Here is a 16237-nt window from a genome sequence, read left to right as displayed (position 1 = left end):
ACAGTAATGGGCTAGGGAAGTTCAGGGTCGTGGTCACAAGGCAACGTCATTCATGGCCTGGATTAAATACCGACTGCCGGCGCCTACTCTCGTTCATTGAATCTCGATCTACTTAACGTCGAGCCACAGCGTCCCTCATAAGCACACAAGTAGTCGGGCGACGCGACGGTCAGATTTCCGACTCACTAGCAGAAATGAAGACAACAACATTGTGATGATACAACCATTAACAAGTCCACCAAGTCTATGAATGTTGGGTAAGATCGTTGAACGCGGCAGGAAGGGGAAGCAAGCGGCCAAAGCAAAAGATAAACAATATGTACAATATACTTTTCCGTTTGCATACGTATCTAGAAACGAAGGTGAGTACTACTAGTGCTATGGGGGTGTCGTTCCGTTTCCGTTAGCTTCGCCGTTGGCTTCAGGCTTCTCCGATATGGACGAGAGCGCGCCGTTCGCCGCGGCCTTGGGCTCGTCGTTGGAATGTGCGGCACCGTTCGCTCGCGCGATCTGCGTGTCCGGCACTGCATGGCGGTCGCCAGCTGCGGGCGGAGTCTCGGGCTCGATGTCCTTCGGCTGGTACGGCTGGTACGGCGGCGTCCAGTCCGTGTAGTCGCGCCGCACCTCGATGTAGTCCGTAGCGAACTCACCGATCTGCAACGAAAGACGGTCAGCAACAGGGCGGACAACGCATCAACATATCGACTCACGTCGGTGTCGTCCATACCGAGCATCTCCTCCTCTGGTGTGGCACGGAGATGGAGGGTGGGGATGTAGTTGATGCCCTTCGCAATGAGCGCCGTGAGGACGAAGCTGTACCCGGTGCACGCGGCGATGTACGCGATCTGGATGTAGAGCTGCTTCCAGTTGCGGTTGAGCCAACCACCGGTCGACGTGTTGACTCCATCGAGGGCGATGATGTCGCTGTCAGCGAAGATGGCGTTGAACAGAAGACCGAGCATCCCGCCGATGGCGTGTTCGGCACAGAGATCTACCGGAACGTTAGCTCAGGTGAAGTTGGAAATGTTGGCAGAACGTACCCAGTGCATCATCGATTCCGAGAATGAACTTGACTATACGCATCTCGTTAATAGTACGTCGCAACAAGTCAGACACTTGACGTACGCTTCGTGCTGTAGTTGGCAACTGCACCAACAATGATGCCCATCACAAAAGCGGCCCACTGGGGGACATATCCAGACGCAGGGGTAGCGGCGACGAGTCCAGCGATTGTACCGGAACAGAAGCCGACCATAGACCACTTGCGTTCGATACGGTAATCGAGGAGACACCAGACGATCCCCGACATGGCTGCGGCAATCATCGAATTCCAAATCGCCATGATAGCACGGAGGTTCGCGCCGAACGCGGAGCCTCCATTGAATCCCAGCCATCCGAACCATAGGATGAAAGTACCGAGCGCGACGAGGGAGACGTTGTGCGGACGGAAATTGCGGAGCTCGCGCTCGCTCCTCCGACCTAGCGCCCAGGAGTAGGCCAGGCCAGATATCCCACTCGCGATCTCGACTGGGCCTCCACCTTATCATGATAAGCAGTCAACACGCGGAAGGAACAAACATAGCGATAGCCAAACTCACCAGCATAATCGAGGACGCCCCACTTGAAGCCCCAGCCGTTGATGTTCCACGCCCAGCAAGCAATCGGGCAGTAGACGATCGTCATCCAGATGAAGGTGAAGATCATTGCGGGGAAAACACGTCCGCGCTCGGCGAGTGCGCCCATGAGAATTGCGACAGTGACGCACGCAAACTCCATCTGGTAGAAGCTGTAGAGCAACTCCGGGATGAGTGGGGAACCGGGGCTGGGATCCGCGAGAACCTTGCGAAGAGCGAAGCTTCGCAAGTCGCCGATATAACCGTTGGTCGCACTAGGCGAAAAGGCAAGGGAATAGCCCCAGAACCACCATTGGAAAATGACCACAGCGTTGCTCGCCGCAACGGCCCATACCAAGGAGAGTGCGCTCTTTCGTCTTGATAGCCCGGAGTACAGGAACGCTTTTTGGCGGGGTCGTGTAGATGAGATTAGCGACGTGCAGGGTGGTGAAGATAAGATAGACGGGGAGGTGGTTGTGGACGAACGATCCAGGAACGAGTAGCGATAGACGGGTACTCACCAACTCCGGGGATCATAAAGAAGACCAGAATGCCGCAGATTACGATGAACGACACATCCCCACCATTGAATCTGCGCCACGATGAATCTGAATCTTGCGATGGACCTCATACAAATTCTTTGGGACTCACTGGTCGTTTGCATCACCTGTGTTCAGGAACGCAGACATCGTTCAGTACTTGGCACGACCGGGTGGGGACGGGGTGGAGCCAGTCAAGAAAGGTGACTTACGGAGTGCGAGACCGATGCGCGCCGCCGCATGGGGGGAAGGGGTCAGGAGAGGGGTATCGTCAGCCGCCGCCATGGCGAGCACCATACGCGTGAGCAAGGGGGTCGTGTGTGGTCGTGGAGGTTAAGAGTACGGGGGCGGCTGGTGCATTCGGATTCGGCTGAGGATACGGAGGGATGCGGGGGCCAGTGGAGTTCTGGCCTCTGGAGCGAGTGATCTGGGAACTTAGAAAAGCTTTCCGACGGGGTCATCGTAATGACTCTACCCAGCCCCTCCGACCACACGCGCCTACCGTGCCCGGGCAGACTTTAGCAGAAAAAACTGGGTCCGCGCATTCCCCGACGTCGATCGATTGGCTACTCGAAGATCGTCGTCGTCGCTGCCGCGGCTCTGCTTGTCGTCCTCGACGCACGAACATCCGACGGTGGACCAACGGCGCCCGCAATGAGCTCTCTCCACGGCGGCTCAGACATTGGTCGCGTGAGGGGTCGCAGGAGGACAAGCGTTGAAGCAAGTACGCTAGAGCCCGTCCGTACTGTATACGACTGTGAGAAAGGATGACCGCAGCGGGCGGCACGAAGGCGGGGAATACCCGGGGCCAATGCCGGACAGTTGATTTCGATGTTTTGATCGGCATTTCGGACTTCGCCGGGCACCTTGCAAGCTCGTGGTTCTGTACTGAACGTCCATCGCTGCCGGCACCCGGTCTTTGAGAGGCTCTCAGCAGCGCACATGTGAGCGCAGCGATGGGTCAGAGGGTCTGACAGCTGAGCCTGAGCATATACTCACCCTTGCGCAATCATCACCAGGGGGTTTCCGAGTCATGTTCTTCGCGGCATCTTCGCTTTGGTCCGTTCCATACGGGGAGAGTTCTCAACAAGCTCACAGGTGTATTGTCGAGGAGTATACACGATGCATCCACGGGTGACTACTACTACTTACTAGCTGATCGTCATATTGCCGTTGCACGTTACCGACCCAGGTCCAAGCATGACATTGCTACACTCGACCGCCGGCTCCGGCAGAGTAGTGTTGTGGAAGACGAGTCCCTCGACTCCCTCGATGAAAATGTCCGTGCACGGCGCCGCCCCCGAGCACTGCAGGCTCCCGAGCAGCGCGTTGGAGACCGTGCCAGTAATGTTTGCCCAGGTGATGTTGGAGATCTGGAACGTCGAGGTGTCGCAGTCGCCGGTGAGGTTGTTGTACGACGTGCACTGCGTAATGACGGCAACGCCCTGAGAAATGTTCGTGACAGTGTAGTCGCGGAAGACTGCGCAGTACGCCTGTCAGCGAAGGTTTGACGCAGCCATGACATAGAAGCCGCTTACCGACGTTCCTGACGAACCCCAGGCCTCCGCCTCCGCCTGAGCTATTGCGTGAGTGGCATGACAGCAGACAGAATGTTAACCTTGGTCATACCATTTGGCGGCACGCCCAGCTCTACGCCAGTCCACGTCTTGACGTGTCCGACATGGTGGCACCCATCACAGATGATCCTCTCCGCGGTCACGTTCTCGATGACCTCGTACACTCCAGGGTATTGTCCAATCGACCCTATGGCGACGCCACTCGTGATATGGAAGTGTGAATCCTGGACGAGCAGGTTAGAGGTGTTGGCTTTGGGTGCGACTGCGTCGTCGCCCCCGGTCACGTCCCAATGGCGTAGTGTGATGTTGTTCGTGTAGAAGGTGTCGATGCCATCTGTGTTCTGCGTCGGTGCCTGCGAGATGCATTCTGTGAGCATGGGGTAGCGACACAGGGTGATAACCTTGACGGGGACGTACGCTGCTGTTGGATACAGAGCGGATCGTGATCCCCTCGAGGAGTACGTTCTGGGCCGTGTGCACGGCCATCGTCCAGAATTGACTCTGGACGAACCGCATGCCTTGCATCGTGAAGTTCGTCGAGTTCCTGATGACGAGGTTGATGGGTCGGCCAGCCATATTGCTAGTCCCATTGGCCAAGTCGTACCTATAGCCTCGCAGCTCGTTGTATGTACGCTTGGTCCAAGACGAAGGCAAGACTCACCATATCTGACCATTGCCGTCAAAGGTGCCGTACCCATGACCCGTCCAGAAGACATTGTCGCCTCCGAAGTCCCAGGCGACACTCTGGTTCTGGTATCCGAGCGGCAGACTGTTGTTGATCCAATAGGTAGTATTGGTTCCCCACTGCACAAATGACGCTGTCAGCATCCCCGGCAACTGCAGGGGAACGTACCCGGGGCGTACCACGAGGGTCCCTTTTATGTCGATGGTCACATTCTCGAGGCCGTGAGTGGACATGACGCGCTCGACATGGTATGTCTCGTTCAAGAAGACAACGGACGCGTCCTTGTTGCAGCGAGCGAAGGCCGAGATGATTGAAGCAGAGTCGTCCCGCCCATGCCCCTCCGGGACAACCGTGCAGGTTCGCCCCTTCTGCTCGATACGAGAATGCACAGAGAGAGCTTGGAGAACCACCCCGACGACAAGGATGAGCAGATACAACGGACACGCCATCAGAGCACAGACGGGTTGAGCTAGGCTTACCTGCAGTCCGTGCCGATTTATACGCTCCGTGCAAGAAGCGCATGCATCATCGCGATGAATTCTGAAGAGGCTCACGCCGCAAAGGCCCGCCTGAACGGCCCGCCACACGATGACGAGCTGCAGCGAACTCGAAGGATACGGCGAGTTGGGCCATGAACGTGCATGGACGATGGTGCCCAGACACGACGAACGCATCACACGGTCTGTTACAACGCTTCGCGAAGCCTGCATGAGACGAACATGTGCGCTCCCAAAAATACCTGGAGGACTGGGAGCATGTTCATGAGAAGCGGACTAGCCGCGCGAGCAAGTCATGTCCCGCGGATGCACATACTGATTTGCATGGGGCTTTACAAGCAAACGTCATCATTCGTCTGTAGTATTCCAATGCGTAACCTTGACATTAGGCCGTGCTGGTCACGTTGCCGTTGCACGCGACCGACCCGGGTCCGACCGTAACATGGCTACACTGGATCTCCGGCTCCGTCGAGGTAGAGTTGAACACTAACCCGTCGACACCCTCGATGACGATATCGGTACAAGGCGCGGCGCCCGAGCATTGCAGGCTCCCGAGGAGATTATTGGCAACGGTACCAGAGAAGTTCGTCCAGGTAACGTTGGAGATCTGGAAGGTCGAGGTATCGCAGTCGCCGGTTTGTCCGTTGTACGAGGTGCATTGACTGATTTGGGCGACGCCATCGGTGATGTTCGTGACGTTGTAGTCACGGAAAACTGTATACGACGTCAGTAGTGAACATTCGTCTGCCAAAAATACAAGGATCAGCTTACCAATGTTCCTCACGAATCCAATACCGCCTCCGCCACCTGGACTACAACGTGAGCAATGTGACTAGTGTATGGTCAAGCCCAACCCGTACCGTTCGGCGGGACACCTTTCTCCACGCCAGTCCACGTCTTGACGTACCCGGCATGCACGCACCCGTCGCAGATGATTCTCTCTGCGGTAACATTTTCGATGAACTCGTACACCCCAGGATACTGCCCGATGGAACCGATAGCAACGCCGATCGTGCCATGGAAGTGGGAGTCTTGAACAAGCAGGTTGGAGGTGTTCGCCTTGGGCGCAACTGCGTCGTCGCCCCCGGTCACATCCCAGTTGCGCAAGACGATGTTGTTGGTGTAGAACGTGTCAATACCGTCCGTGTTCTGGGTTGGGGCCTGATGCATTCCGTGAAAAACTGATAAGGAAAGACACCGAACAGCCTGATCAAGGATGACGCACGCTGCTGTTGGAGACCGAATGGACGGTGATCCCTTCTAGGAGTATATTCTCCGCGGTATGGACCGCCATCGTCCAGAACTGGCTCTGGACGAAGCGCATGCCTTGCATCGTGAAGTTGCTCGAGTTGCGGATGACAAGATTGATGGGCCGACCGGGCATGTTACTGGTGCCGTTGGCCAAGTCATACCTGTAGCAATAAGCGTCAGCTGAACATAGCATGCGATGACAATCGCAGGGGACGGGCTCACCAGATTTGACCGTTTCCGTCGAAGGTACCGTAGCCGTGTCCGGTCCAGAAGATGTTGTCTCCTCCAAAGTCCCAGGCGACACTCTGGTTCTGGTACCCAAGGGGAAGACTGTTGTTGATCCAATAGGTTGTGTTGGTCCCCCACTACTCAAGCGATGTTGTCAGCATACCTGGGAACTCGAGGAGCGCCTAGCGACGTACCAAGAGGGTGCCTTTGATATCGACGGTTACGTTCCGCAGACCGTGAGTGGACATGACGCGTTCGACGTGATACGTCTCGTTCAAGAAGACCACGGAGGCGTCCCTGTTGCACCGGGCGAAAGCTGAGATGATCGAAGACGAGTCGTCCCCGCCGCGACCTTCGGGCAAGACAGTGCAGACACTTCCCTCCTTACGGACGCGTGCATGCACGGAGAGAGCTTGGAGAACGCCTCCAGCAAAGAAGGCCAGCAGGAGCTGTGAGAATAGCATTTTGATGAAGAGAGTTGGGTTGAATAGGCCTGTAGCTTGCCCTGATATATACCAGGATCCTCCAACGAAGCTTGTACATCATCGCGGTTGATGCTTGACGCCACAACGGCCCGCTGGACAAGCAATAGGCTATGATAGCTATGATGGAAGACTTCAAGCCTGTATGGCGGTGCATGCGATAGGTCATAGCTGGTCATAGGCATTGGAGCCCGGGTATGAAGTACACATCACAAGGTCCCTCCGAACTGTCGCGAAGCTTGCGCATCACGGCACTCGAGAAGACACAGGGAGCATGTGGGCTCCGGTACACCTGGAAACACGTTCATGAGGACCAAGCACCTGCCTAGTTGCTTCCATATTCCACGCACCTTGTTCATCTGAAAGCGAAGAAGCTGAACTATGCGGTAAGCATTAGCTCGCTGGCCCGGGCGCAGGCCCGGCTAGCAGTGGGCTGGCAGGGTTGAACGTCATATGGAACCTTCCCAACGGCCCGTCTATTCGTACCATGCCTGGGATGCGTACGGCCAGTTTCAAACATGTGATGAATGAGTATCGTCTGAATTTCGAGAGTATAAGATGAGAGTAGAGACTCACTGGCTCGCAGTGGGCGAAGTGACGACATGTCCTGGGAAGCTTGTGTCCGGCAAAGGCCGAGCAAAAACTGCTATATGAACCGCTCGCCCACCTGACTGCTCGCCAGACACGTCCTCTCCTCCGTCCTCGCTGGTCTCTATCGTCGTTCCGACGGCCGAGGTTGCGAGTGGGTACTTTCCCCTTCAGTTAGGGTGTGCGTCCGCGCGCGCCCGAGGCGTTGAGGGGGTGGTTTGCCGTGTCAGAGCAAGGCGCGCCACCGTATGGGGACGCCCTGATGTTGGGAAGTCAGCTCGTCATCCCCGACTGGGTGGGACGCTGAGCCTAGACGGCATGCAGACAAACCTTTGAGTATCTTTGTACACATTTCAATGTTGTAGTTCGTGGTGTTCATGCAATCCATTCTATTTGGAGACATGCCTACGCAATAATCCCGCAAACTGTACCATAATAGCATGCGTATAGCGAGCGAGTCGACGTCCGAAAGCGATACATACAGTACCTCGCCCCTCAAGCTTACGCCCAAGGTCCTAAAAGACCTCGCTCGTAGTCAGATGTAATATTAGGAAGAAGCCTTATGTACGTGGTTATATTACACTAATAAAGTACGACGGGAGGAAGCCTGAGAGTCAAAGCCCCTCACCGCGGTGCCCCATAGCCTCCATAGTATCCGTACGTCCCAGTCCCAGTCCCAGTCGCAGGCGACGGCGTCCCAGGGGTTGACGCACCCCCAGCCGCAGTGCGCATGTGCGCGGGCAGGGTGGGCGCAACGTAGGCGCCCTGGGTCGTGCCATTCCATGTCGACTGTTGCTGGTACGGCTGCTTCGCGGATGAGAGGACCGTGTTCGCAACAGCGCGCTGAGGTTGCGGCTGCTGCGCGGTCCCAGGCGCGAAGTAGCTCGCGAAGTTGCCAGACATTCCCGTCTGTCCTGGCTGGGGAGTGGACCTCCCCGAGTTCCCGTACCATCCACTGTAATACTGACTGTGTCCTGTCCCGTACTGCGCGTTGGGGTAGTGCGTAGAGGTTGTGACGGGTGTTGCCTGGGACGTGGCGGTGCTGTAGGAGGAGTTCGGATAGTAACTGCCTTGAGCTGGGGTGTATGTCCCGTAGCTACTGCGGTACTGCGTGGATTGGTAGGTGTTGCCGTACGAGTAAGGCGTGTAAGGTGGCGCAGGGGTGGTGGCCTTCGGGGCAGGCGTTGCAGGAGCAGCGACAGGCTTAGAGGCGGCCGCAGCGGTACTGGCACGCATATGCACAGTCGTGTCGTCATGGAAGGCAGTAGTGCGGCCTTCCGGCAGGTTACCATACCATCCTTCAGTGGCTGCAAGCGGCAGGGTACGTTGAAGCTTGTGCAGGACGGATGCTGGTGGAATGAGAGGGGCGTGTTCTGGATCCCCGTTGGAGGGCCGAGGCCTGAGGGACGCCAATAACGCCAGGGAATCCGTGATACCTTGAGCTGGATGATATGTGTATCAGACTGCGACGTTCGTGGTGACAAAGGTGCCAATGAGAAACTCACCAACGTCCCATTCCTCCGAACCAACCTCGACCACATTAGACCCGCCTCCCTGGGCTCGCAGACGTTGCAGCTGAAGCTCTTCGAGGTTCTGAAGTGCCTTCGCGTTCCTTTGCAGAAGCTCATCCACGGCCTTTTCCATCTCCAAGGAACCAAGCGCCGTCTTGATCGAACTGACCTCCTCAGGGGCCAACAACAATTCCAGACCCTTCGTGATAGCGTCGTCGGCCTGCGATGGCCCAGCTGCGGTTGCGTCTTCCGAAGAAGAGGCATCCTCCATCACGACGTCCTCCCTCGCAGCATCGTTGGCGGCGAGGAACGCTCGTCGCTTGCCCTTGGCCAAGGAACGTAGTCTTCTCTTCATCTCCTGGTAGAAAATCACCTCGCCCATCCCTACACGGCCAACTTCGACACCGTCCTGGTCAAAGTATGGCGCAAAACTCGCATACGGGCCGTAGTCCAGGAACTTGCCGCAGCTGATTCGGCGAGGTTGAGGTGGCCGGTATTGGTTTGGTCGCCGTTTCACGACATAATCGCCAAGTGTGCCCTTCTGTGCAAGAGCTTGGCCAGATGGAGAGGGGAAGATGGACACGAGCTCGGCCCTTGCAGTGTGAAGCGTTCTCAGGTCCCTGCCCATGCCATCCGCTGTCAAGACCTCCGAGCTTACGGACGACCACCAATCTCCAGTCGGGAGATGCTGCACGAGGGCGTACTTGCGAGGTCGTACACCAGCTGCGAGTTCGTGTGTACTACTGCTAGGGGATGTGGCTTGCTCCTCCGCTTCGGTGACAGCGATGATGGATTCGGCACTGAGGGAAACAGGGGCATTGTTTCGGGATGCCTGGTCCAGTAGCGAGGTCGCAAGGTCGCAGAAGCGGTGTTGCTGGACGGTAGTCTCTGATGGACGGAAACGGGGGTGAGAGGAAATTGGGTGAAGGTGCTTGATAGCAGCCTGCGTGAAAAAGGTGGATCGATAAGCTCACGCCAGGAACGCAGCGAAGGTCTTAACGTACTTGGAAAATGCGCATAGGGTATTGTGAAGGGCTCTTCAGGAGTGTACGCAACGAAAGCATAGCTGAGGACACAGTAGATGATGACCCTGAGGGAGCCCCTTCCACCGAGTCTGTAGGTAATGGGAACACACGGTCGAGAAGACCTTGCGTGTCAACCCTAGGGAGGATGAGCAGTTGAAAATGATATATGGCAAACATTACGCACATTTCGAGCACCTCCAGGATGTTCGCAGCATCCGCATCTTGTAATGGTGTATCACCGCTGCTGAGGAGCTCCCCCTCCTTCTTGTCCTCCAGACGATCCTCTGGGTCTGGAGAAACCTCCTCCTTGGTCTCTGTGCGAGGGTGTTTGGAGGCCGGTGACTCCTCATTCTCGGCGTTCGAGTTGCGCTTGCGCTTCTTGGACGCGCCTTTACGAGAGGTCTGGGGTTGGTCCTGAGTCTTGTCCTTTTCGTGGGTGGTGGTTGAACGGGTTGCACGCGCCATGTCGGCCAGAGATTTGTGCAACGATTGACGCCGTTTTGGCGAGGCAAGACGCGCGGGTGGCTGAGAGAGACTGTGGATGAAGAGCCAAACGCGTCGAGCTCGACGCGTGAGTTTACACTCGCGTCGCTGTGCTTGGTTGGGAGACAAGCGCTGTCGTCGGAGAATGCGTCCTCGCGTAGCCTGCTTAATTTAAGCCCCGATATGCTCAATCAAACGCTTAGGTAACTCCGAAAGCCCCAAGCTTGTGATGCTCTGAGCGGCGCTTCATCTCGGGCGGCGCCTCGACTCTTCGCTGTCGAGACACAACTTGAAGCTACCACCATGGCCTCCAAACTTGCTCCCGCTGTCAGACCCTTCCTCCGTGCTCAGCAGCAGTCTCTGCCGGCCAACGGTCACGGAGCATTCATTCCACAAATTCGCAAGCTCGTCTTCGAATTCTGCGATAACTGGGCATCCTCGGCTAACCTCCGCACGTACATTCACAATCACCTCGAGGACCTGGCACGCGCAAACCCTCATGTCGAGTTCGTCGTGAGGCAGAGGAGTCATAGGGAGCCCGTTATACGTGGTCTCTACAGTGAGTGCTGCGCTCATGTCTATGTACGTTGCGCTGACAGTCACTAGTCAACAACCGGGATAAGGTTATCGGGCTCAAGGACTTTGAGGTCACCGGCATTGACAAGAAGGTCCAGCTGCTTCTTGACTCTTCCGGTGCAAAAATTAAGCCGCTCAAGCGGCTCACGGTGGAGAGTCGGACAGAGGCGACGAGGGGTATTTGGAGTGGACTGCATGTCGAGGAGCCGTTCAGGATATGAGCGGGCATCTCCGTCTCTTACGCGGATACAGTCGCAGTGCGTGTAGATTTACCTCATCTTCTGCATTAATACTTTACGGTGCGTTTCGTCACTCATGCATTGCAGAGGCGACATGCCTCGCTCCGATGTGCCTCACGCTGATACATGTCCGCAGTTACCAACAAGCTTGCTTTCCTGCTGTGCAATCCCATCTCGCGTGCAATTGGCGTGCCTCGCGTGTGGTCGATGGACGTATTCTCCTACTGGAAGTCATCGGACCGCTCAACTTGCATGCAGGGTCCTGTAAGCGCCGTCCTCATCACTCCGTTCCCCCCGAGGTCGTGTCCATTCCTCCCTCCGAGACAAGAATACCCCATGCGAATGTCCCTGAGAGTCGCAAAGGCACGCGTCTGCCTCCGTTGCATGTGGAATGCAGCCTCCCAACTCACTGCTAATCTCTCCCAAGAGGAAATCTCGGTACGTACACGTGCCTCGTGTTCGCTTCATTGATACACGCCTTTACCACGATGCGTCGTCGAAGCCGCTGACTCGGACGGCACTTCTGTACTTCATACTGACGCACGGAAAGCCGCACGCGAGGATAGTAGTGACCCGGCCTCCATTTCGACCCTTGGGGTCGCCTCTTGCCTCTCACCATATCCCCCCTGCCCTCGCTTGAGTGAGTCCCTCCATTTTCCCCCTCCCTCTGATTCATGGATCCTCACCCAACCCTGCTAGCGGTCAATTTTCAAGCCATGCAGAACACTGAGAGCTACTATTCTGTGCCGAGGTGCGACGGACGTATATGGGAGGACTGGCAGCAATCTGGAGGAAGTGCAAATGTGAGTCCACCATCCAGTACATCCATCTTTGCAGCGTAACTAATGCGACCGTAGTATCCTTGGAGTCGCTCCTCTTCTCAAACAACGCTTGGGGAAGGTCCATCCTCTTCGGTATGTTTTGATTTATCTTGTCGCGTGTATGCTAGACCAACACGTGGTTAAAGCGACGCCGCAAGCCCATGAAAGAGCTGAATCAAGGTAGTGCTATCCCTATATCATACAATCTGGTACGTTTGTTCCAACCCCAAACCAACCCTTCCTGAACTCTGGTCTTCCAGACGCCACCGACTCCGTCCGCCACGGATAGCGATGCCTCCTCGTCATCACAGATATCGATGGAGTCCATACCCGAGTACGACGAGATGCCAGAGATACCCTTTGTCTCTGCGGCGATCGCCTATCCCGATGGATGGGTGAACCCTGATCGTCCACCAGAGGACACACGGGCTGTGGTGGGATCTCAGTCATCGTTCTGGTCTGGAATCATCGGCATGCGTCCAAGTACGTCCAAGTCCTCTGCCGATTCCCATTCCCCCATGCTCGGGCAAGTCAACGAGCGGATCTTCGCCCCTTCTCGTGTGCGGAAGCGCTCCGGCTCCGTTTCGTCCATCGCATCCTCACGAACCCGTCCCGCCCCCGCAAAGTCAATCCTATCGTCGAGCTCCTCCGTCAAGACGCGCCGGCGCAAGGCGCCGTCCGTCAAGTTCCTCGACATGCCTACGATCCATTACGAAGAAGACCAGTACGACGACGATCATGAGCGCGAGCCGAGCTCGTGCATGTCTCCACCTCCACCCAAGAAGGCCCGGGGCCTCAGCGGGTTCTTCTCTTTCAAATGGCTCTTCGGGCCGTCCTCACATTCATCTTCCAAAGCGCCTGCGAAAGCAACTGCGACTGATCGACCAACCATCTCCGGACCGTTCCCGCTGTGGGATACTCCGCCGCGACACACCCGTGGTGGCAGTCGTGGTGTACCAGGTAGCAGCGCAGCCAGCCTGCGCTCTATGAGGTCCGCCGGGAGCCTCCGGTCGGTCCGGTCGTGCAGCAGCAGATTACCGACGCCGACGTATTGGCCGAGGTAGTTTCTGGCCGGTCTTTTGCGCCACCTTTGTGAGCAATGATGTTGACGTTTCCCTTCAGAAGCTGACGTTCTTGTCCTTTGCAGTCTCTACCCATGGCTCTTTTCCCTAACCATTCACGTTGATCTGAGATCACGGACTTTGCATGCCCTATGCGCTATGATGGACTCGTTATGTAGGCGGTGGATGTCATGGCGCGCTGACGTTCCCAGGGACATTGTGATCACATTATACCGTCGCGTCGCTTGTAGTCTCATTGTCGCCGCATATGCATGCCTCATCTGGAACACTGATGATTGTCGGAATGCCATCCTCGTCCAGACACGTTCATGATGGGTACAAGGTCACGTCAAGAATGAGGCGGAAATGCTGAACCGGTGTTTGAGTGCTCTGAAGGGGAGGTGAGGTGACTCGTGTCAATTACCAAGAAGATACAATGCCTGTCTACAAGTTACACGTCGCATCGGTTATAAATCAGACTCAAAGCAAGAGGGTCCGGAGTCCCGGTCACACCATGACGATCTCTCCCGTTGGAGACAGGGTCACCTCTGTGTCCCTATCAATCCATCCGCTCTGCATCATCTGCAAGAGTTTGTCGCGCAATACCATGTCCTTTTCGAAGTGAGTGGCGAATGAGTCGATCTCTGTTGCCCAGTTCGCACCGTATTCCCAGATGCGCTTGACGAGCGGGAGCGAGTCCTTGATGCTGTCCAAGACCTCGAGAAGATCCTGCACCTGCCCGCCTTTCTGGAACATCGCGTGTAGCGCACAATGGAAATACCCTGCGTTGGGGATGAGTGTGTCGAAGTCGAAACCAGTGTGAAGATAGGAAGTCTCACAGGGATGCGACTCTTCGTCCCGAGGATACCATGCAGCAGCCTCCATGTAAGCTTTGGACGCTTTGTGGTAGTGGTCAAAGACCTCGCTGGGGTGGTGGCCTTGTGCGGAGCGAATCTCATTTGCCTTGTGGTTGTGGTAGAAGCCCTGGATACTACGGGCCCAAATGGGCTCTCAACCATACTTAGGGAAACAGAGCATTGAACCCTCACGCGTAAGCCATCCCCCTTGGGTAGCGGAAGAAGGAGAGAATGTGCGCGAACTCGTCGATGTGCTGCGGCTCGGTCGGTTCCCCGGCGAGTTCGTCAAGGAGGTCCTGTGCCCCAGCTAACAGTTCTTCCAATGAATACTTGGAATTTGTGCCAATATTTTTGGTGTAGGCCTGTGAGCACAAAGTGAGTTGTGCACAAACGAGTCGGCAATACCGGACTGAGACGCACCGACATTAACGTGCTGAGGCGGAGACACTTGACGCCACGAACGAACGTCGGCTTGAAAATAGCCCCTTTGTCTTCATAGGGGACGTCTTTCCAGACATTCTGGCCCCAACCGGAGGACCTCCAACGCTGAGGTCAGGAAATCGAGAGCAGCTTCGCCATTGCCTGTCCACCATTCTTCTACGAACGCGTGCATGATCCAAGCACTTCGATAAATAGAATGGGCAACCTTCCCAAGTAGACTGAGCTAGGTAATGACATAGCTTACCTCACAGTAGTTGAGAGTGCTGGACGCACAGAGGCCCACCCTTCGGTCGCCAGCCGCTTGGGTGTGGTGTCCATGACCTCTCTTGAGCCCGAGGCTATCCAACCTCTGTTTGCGGCCATTTCAAACGTCACTGGACAGTGGCAAGTCAGCGTACCGACTGTTGATCAATCCAAGCCCAACATACACTGTTTGTTATATAGATCGAAAAAATCCTGGTCGGCGATGTAGAACACGCGTTCATCCGCTATCAGAGCATTGGTGAGGCCTTCGATCACCTAAACCCAATGAGCAAGCATCATGACCTAGCCATTCAGGTGCCAACGTACCCCCTTTCGTCCGAGGTAACCTGTTCCCTGCGGCCCATGTATGGTTCTCCCCTGTTCCATGTGCGAGATAGCTTGCTCCCATTCCTAGAGGACCGTGAATCATCAACATGGCGCCTGGATCATCGTGGACGACATACCTGGTAAGCGATAGCAATCACCCAGGCCTAACATGCCTTACGCATGTCAACGCCCAGTATAGGCTGGTCGTTTCGAGACATAGGGACTCACACTACTCTCCCAAGTGGTCAAGGTTGGTAACATTGCCAACGCACGCTTCCACGGCAGATCCTCGCTCATCTGCCTCACGACGATACCTTCTGGTTGCTTTCCACTTGCCCCAAGATCTTCCAGCCGTTTCTCAACAGCGGTGAGTTCGGCGGAGTACTGCGCCCGCTGCTGGCGCTCCGCCAGCTTCAGGTTCTCCACAGGTAGGACGGCAATGGCTCGTTGCCATGCCTCGACGGCTCCTTGGAGCTGGTTGAGCCCCTATAACGAGCGGATACGTGAGCACAAACTTGGCAAGAAGGACGATGGTATTGGGCTTACAGCGCGTGCAGCGGCGAGACGACCCCAGGCCTTGGCGTAGGACGGGCTGAGATCTGTAGCCTGACTCATGAGGTGACAATTAGAGGGTGCATCGACAGAGTGCTTAGTTCTGTACCTTTTTGGCATCAGTCGCCGCATCCATATACCTAGGGCACCGCCGGCGAGTCAGCATAGCTGCCATTCCTGCACTGAAGTACTCCAGATAGAAACTAACCTGGTCAGGCCAAGGGAGCACGCCGCGCGATTGCAATAGAGGATTGCATTACTAGCATCGTACTTCAGAGCCTCTGTGTACTTCTCGTATGCTGCAGAGAAATCGTGCTTGAGGAAGAGCGCGTTGCCTTCGGCTTTGAGTCGCTCGGCGTTAGACGTATGTACGCTGGACATGTTGGTTGTGGACCAACTACATCCCTGAATTCCTTCTTGCACAAAGGCCCTTCCTTGCTGTTCTCACGATAACAGACACGGGGTGCGGGTCAATGGATAGTCGGTGTCGACCCTGTCTTCGCAGTCAAAGTGTGAGGCTTTTAGTGAGCTTTGTTTAGCATCTCCGTCTTCCAGACGTCCTGGGTTTTGACTGGTAATTTTCTTATGTCGGCTGCGGGGACTTCTGCAATTCACACACGTAATTTTGAGGCAGAATGGAC

At 55.9% G+C, this 16237-nt stretch overlaps 7 protein-coding genes across 7 annotated transcripts; 2 read left to right on the top strand and 5 right to left on the bottom strand.

Annotated features, from left to right (window-relative positions):
• Positions 1 to 55: 55 nt before the first annotated feature.
• Positions 56 to 2857, bottom strand: L226DRAFT_527897 (ammonium transporter). The gene is made up of 8 exons (XM_067679211.1): positions 2365 to 2857; positions 2265 to 2280; positions 2135 to 2205; positions 1599 to 2015; positions 1126 to 1539; positions 1041 to 1073; positions 711 to 991; positions 56 to 654 (listed from the first exon to the last, which is right to left on the bottom strand). The coding sequence occupies exons 1-8, from the start codon at positions 2435 to 2437 to the stop codon at positions 379 to 381; spliced, it is 1581 nt and encodes a 526-aa protein (XP_067542198.1). The 5' UTR covers positions 2438 to 2857; the 3' UTR covers positions 56 to 378.
• Positions 2858 to 3245: 388 nt separating this feature from the next.
• Positions 3246 to 4864, bottom strand: L226DRAFT_606909 (pectin lyase-like protein; the record flags this gene model as incomplete). Its single annotated transcript, XM_067685721.1, has 6 exons — positions 3246 to 3632; positions 3691 to 3726; positions 3782 to 4082; positions 4147 to 4333; positions 4391 to 4533; positions 4594 to 4864. Coding segments are annotated over 6 exons (1267 nt in total), but the record flags the coding sequence as incomplete, so codon positions are not given.
• Positions 4865 to 5296: 432 nt separating this feature from the next.
• L226DRAFT_541314 (pectin lyase-like protein) lies at positions 5297 to 6854 on the bottom strand (the record flags this gene model as incomplete). The annotated part of the gene is made up of 5 exons (XM_067682048.1): positions 5297 to 5625; positions 5772 to 6072; positions 6137 to 6323; positions 6385 to 6527; positions 6585 to 6854. 5 exons carry the CDS (start codon positions 6852 to 6854, stop codon positions 5297 to 5299), a joined length of 1230 nt encoding a protein of 409 aa, XP_067542196.1.
• A 976-nt stretch (positions 6855 to 7830) lies between these two features.
• Positions 7831 to 10600, bottom strand: L226DRAFT_555785 (uncharacterized protein). The gene is made up of 4 exons (XM_067683078.1): positions 10181 to 10600; positions 9976 to 10132; positions 8966 to 9914; positions 7831 to 8902 (listed from the first exon to the last, which is right to left on the bottom strand). The coding sequence occupies exons 1-4, from the start codon at positions 10459 to 10461 to the stop codon at positions 8085 to 8087; spliced, it is 2205 nt and encodes a 734-aa protein (XP_067542195.1). The 5' UTR covers positions 10462 to 10600; the 3' UTR covers positions 7831 to 8084.
• Positions 10601 to 10782: 182 nt separating this feature from the next.
• On the top strand, positions 10783 to 11276 carry L226DRAFT_451551 (mitochondrial 54S ribosomal protein mL43; the record flags this gene model as incomplete). The annotated part of the gene is made up of 2 exons (XM_067675019.1): positions 10783 to 11038; positions 11086 to 11276. 2 exons carry the CDS (start codon positions 10783 to 10785, stop codon positions 11274 to 11276), a joined length of 447 nt encoding a protein of 148 aa, XP_067542194.1.
• A 519-nt stretch (positions 11277 to 11795) lies between these two features.
• L226DRAFT_606905 (uncharacterized protein) lies at positions 11796 to 13585 on the top strand. The gene is made up of 6 exons (XM_067685720.1): positions 11796 to 11934; positions 11994 to 12097; positions 12152 to 12208; positions 12262 to 12324; positions 12376 to 13207; positions 13263 to 13585. The coding sequence occupies exons 2-5, from the start codon at positions 12011 to 12013 to the stop codon at positions 13177 to 13179; spliced, it is 1011 nt and encodes a 336-aa protein (XP_067542193.1). The 5' UTR covers positions 11796 to 11934; positions 11994 to 12010; the 3' UTR covers positions 13180 to 13207; positions 13263 to 13585.
• Positions 13586 to 13596: 11 nt separating this feature from the next.
• L226DRAFT_606904 (uncharacterized protein) lies at positions 13597 to 15977 on the bottom strand (the record flags this gene model as incomplete). Its single annotated transcript, XM_067685719.1, has 12 exons — positions 13597 to 13620; positions 13690 to 14167; positions 14226 to 14395; positions 14454 to 14571; positions 14719 to 14848; positions 14903 to 14993; positions 15045 to 15128; positions 15182 to 15208; positions 15273 to 15530; positions 15591 to 15650; positions 15706 to 15736; positions 15805 to 15977. The coding sequence occupies 12 exons, from the start codon at positions 15975 to 15977 to the stop codon at positions 13597 to 13599; spliced, it is 1644 nt and encodes a 547-aa protein (XP_067542192.1).
• Between the last annotated feature and the right edge of the window lie 260 nt (positions 15978 to 16237).

The sequence above is a fragment of the Lentinus tigrinus genome (genome assembly GCF_003813185.1).
Source record: "Lentinus tigrinus ALCF2SS1-7 unplaced genomic scaffold L226scaffold_1, whole genome shotgun sequence".
In the NCBI taxonomy this organism is placed as follows: Eukaryota; Fungi; Basidiomycota; class Agaricomycetes; order Polyporales; family Polyporaceae; genus Lentinus; species Lentinus tigrinus.
Note: the sequence above shows the minus strand (reverse complement) of the source record. Positions and strands in the feature narration are given on the sequence as shown.

Bases quoted from the DNA above. Each gene is read 5' to 3' on its own strand.
- L226DRAFT_527897 (XM_067679211.1), bottom strand. From the start codon at position 2,437: ATGGCGGCGGCTGACGATACCCCTCTCCTGACCCCTTCCCCCCATGCG. The intron at 1,540-1,598 runs GTGAGTTTGGCT...TATCATGATAAG, and splicing joins GGGCGTCCTCGATTATGCTG to GTGGAGGCCCAGTCGAGATC. The intron at 992-1,040 runs GTACGTTCTGCC...ACGTTCCGGTAG, and splicing joins CGGAATCGATGATGCACTGG to ATCTCTGTGCCGAACACGCC.
- L226DRAFT_555785 (XM_067683078.1), bottom strand. From the start codon at position 10,461: ATGGCGCGTGCAACCCGTTCAACCACCACCCACGAAAAGGACAAGACT. The intron at 10,133-10,180 runs GTGCGTAATGTT...CATCCTCCCTAG, and splicing joins ATCCTGGAGGTGCTCGAAAT to GGTTGACACGCAAGGTCTTC. The intron at 8,903-8,965 runs GTGAGTTTCTCA...CATATCATCCAG, and splicing joins TTCGGAGGAATGGGACGTTG to CTCAAGGTATCACGGATTCC.
- L226DRAFT_606905 (XM_067685720.1), top strand. From the start codon at position 12,011: ATGCAGAACACTGAGAGCTACTATTCTGTGCCGAGGTGCGACGGACGT. The intron at 12,098-12,151 runs GTGAGTCCACCA...ATGCGACCGTAG, and splicing joins AATCTGGAGGAAGTGCAAAT to TATCCTTGGAGTCGCTCCTC. The intron at 12,325-12,375 runs GTACGTTTGTTC...CTGGTCTTCCAG, and splicing joins TCCCTATATCATACAATCTG to ACGCCACCGACTCCGTCCGC.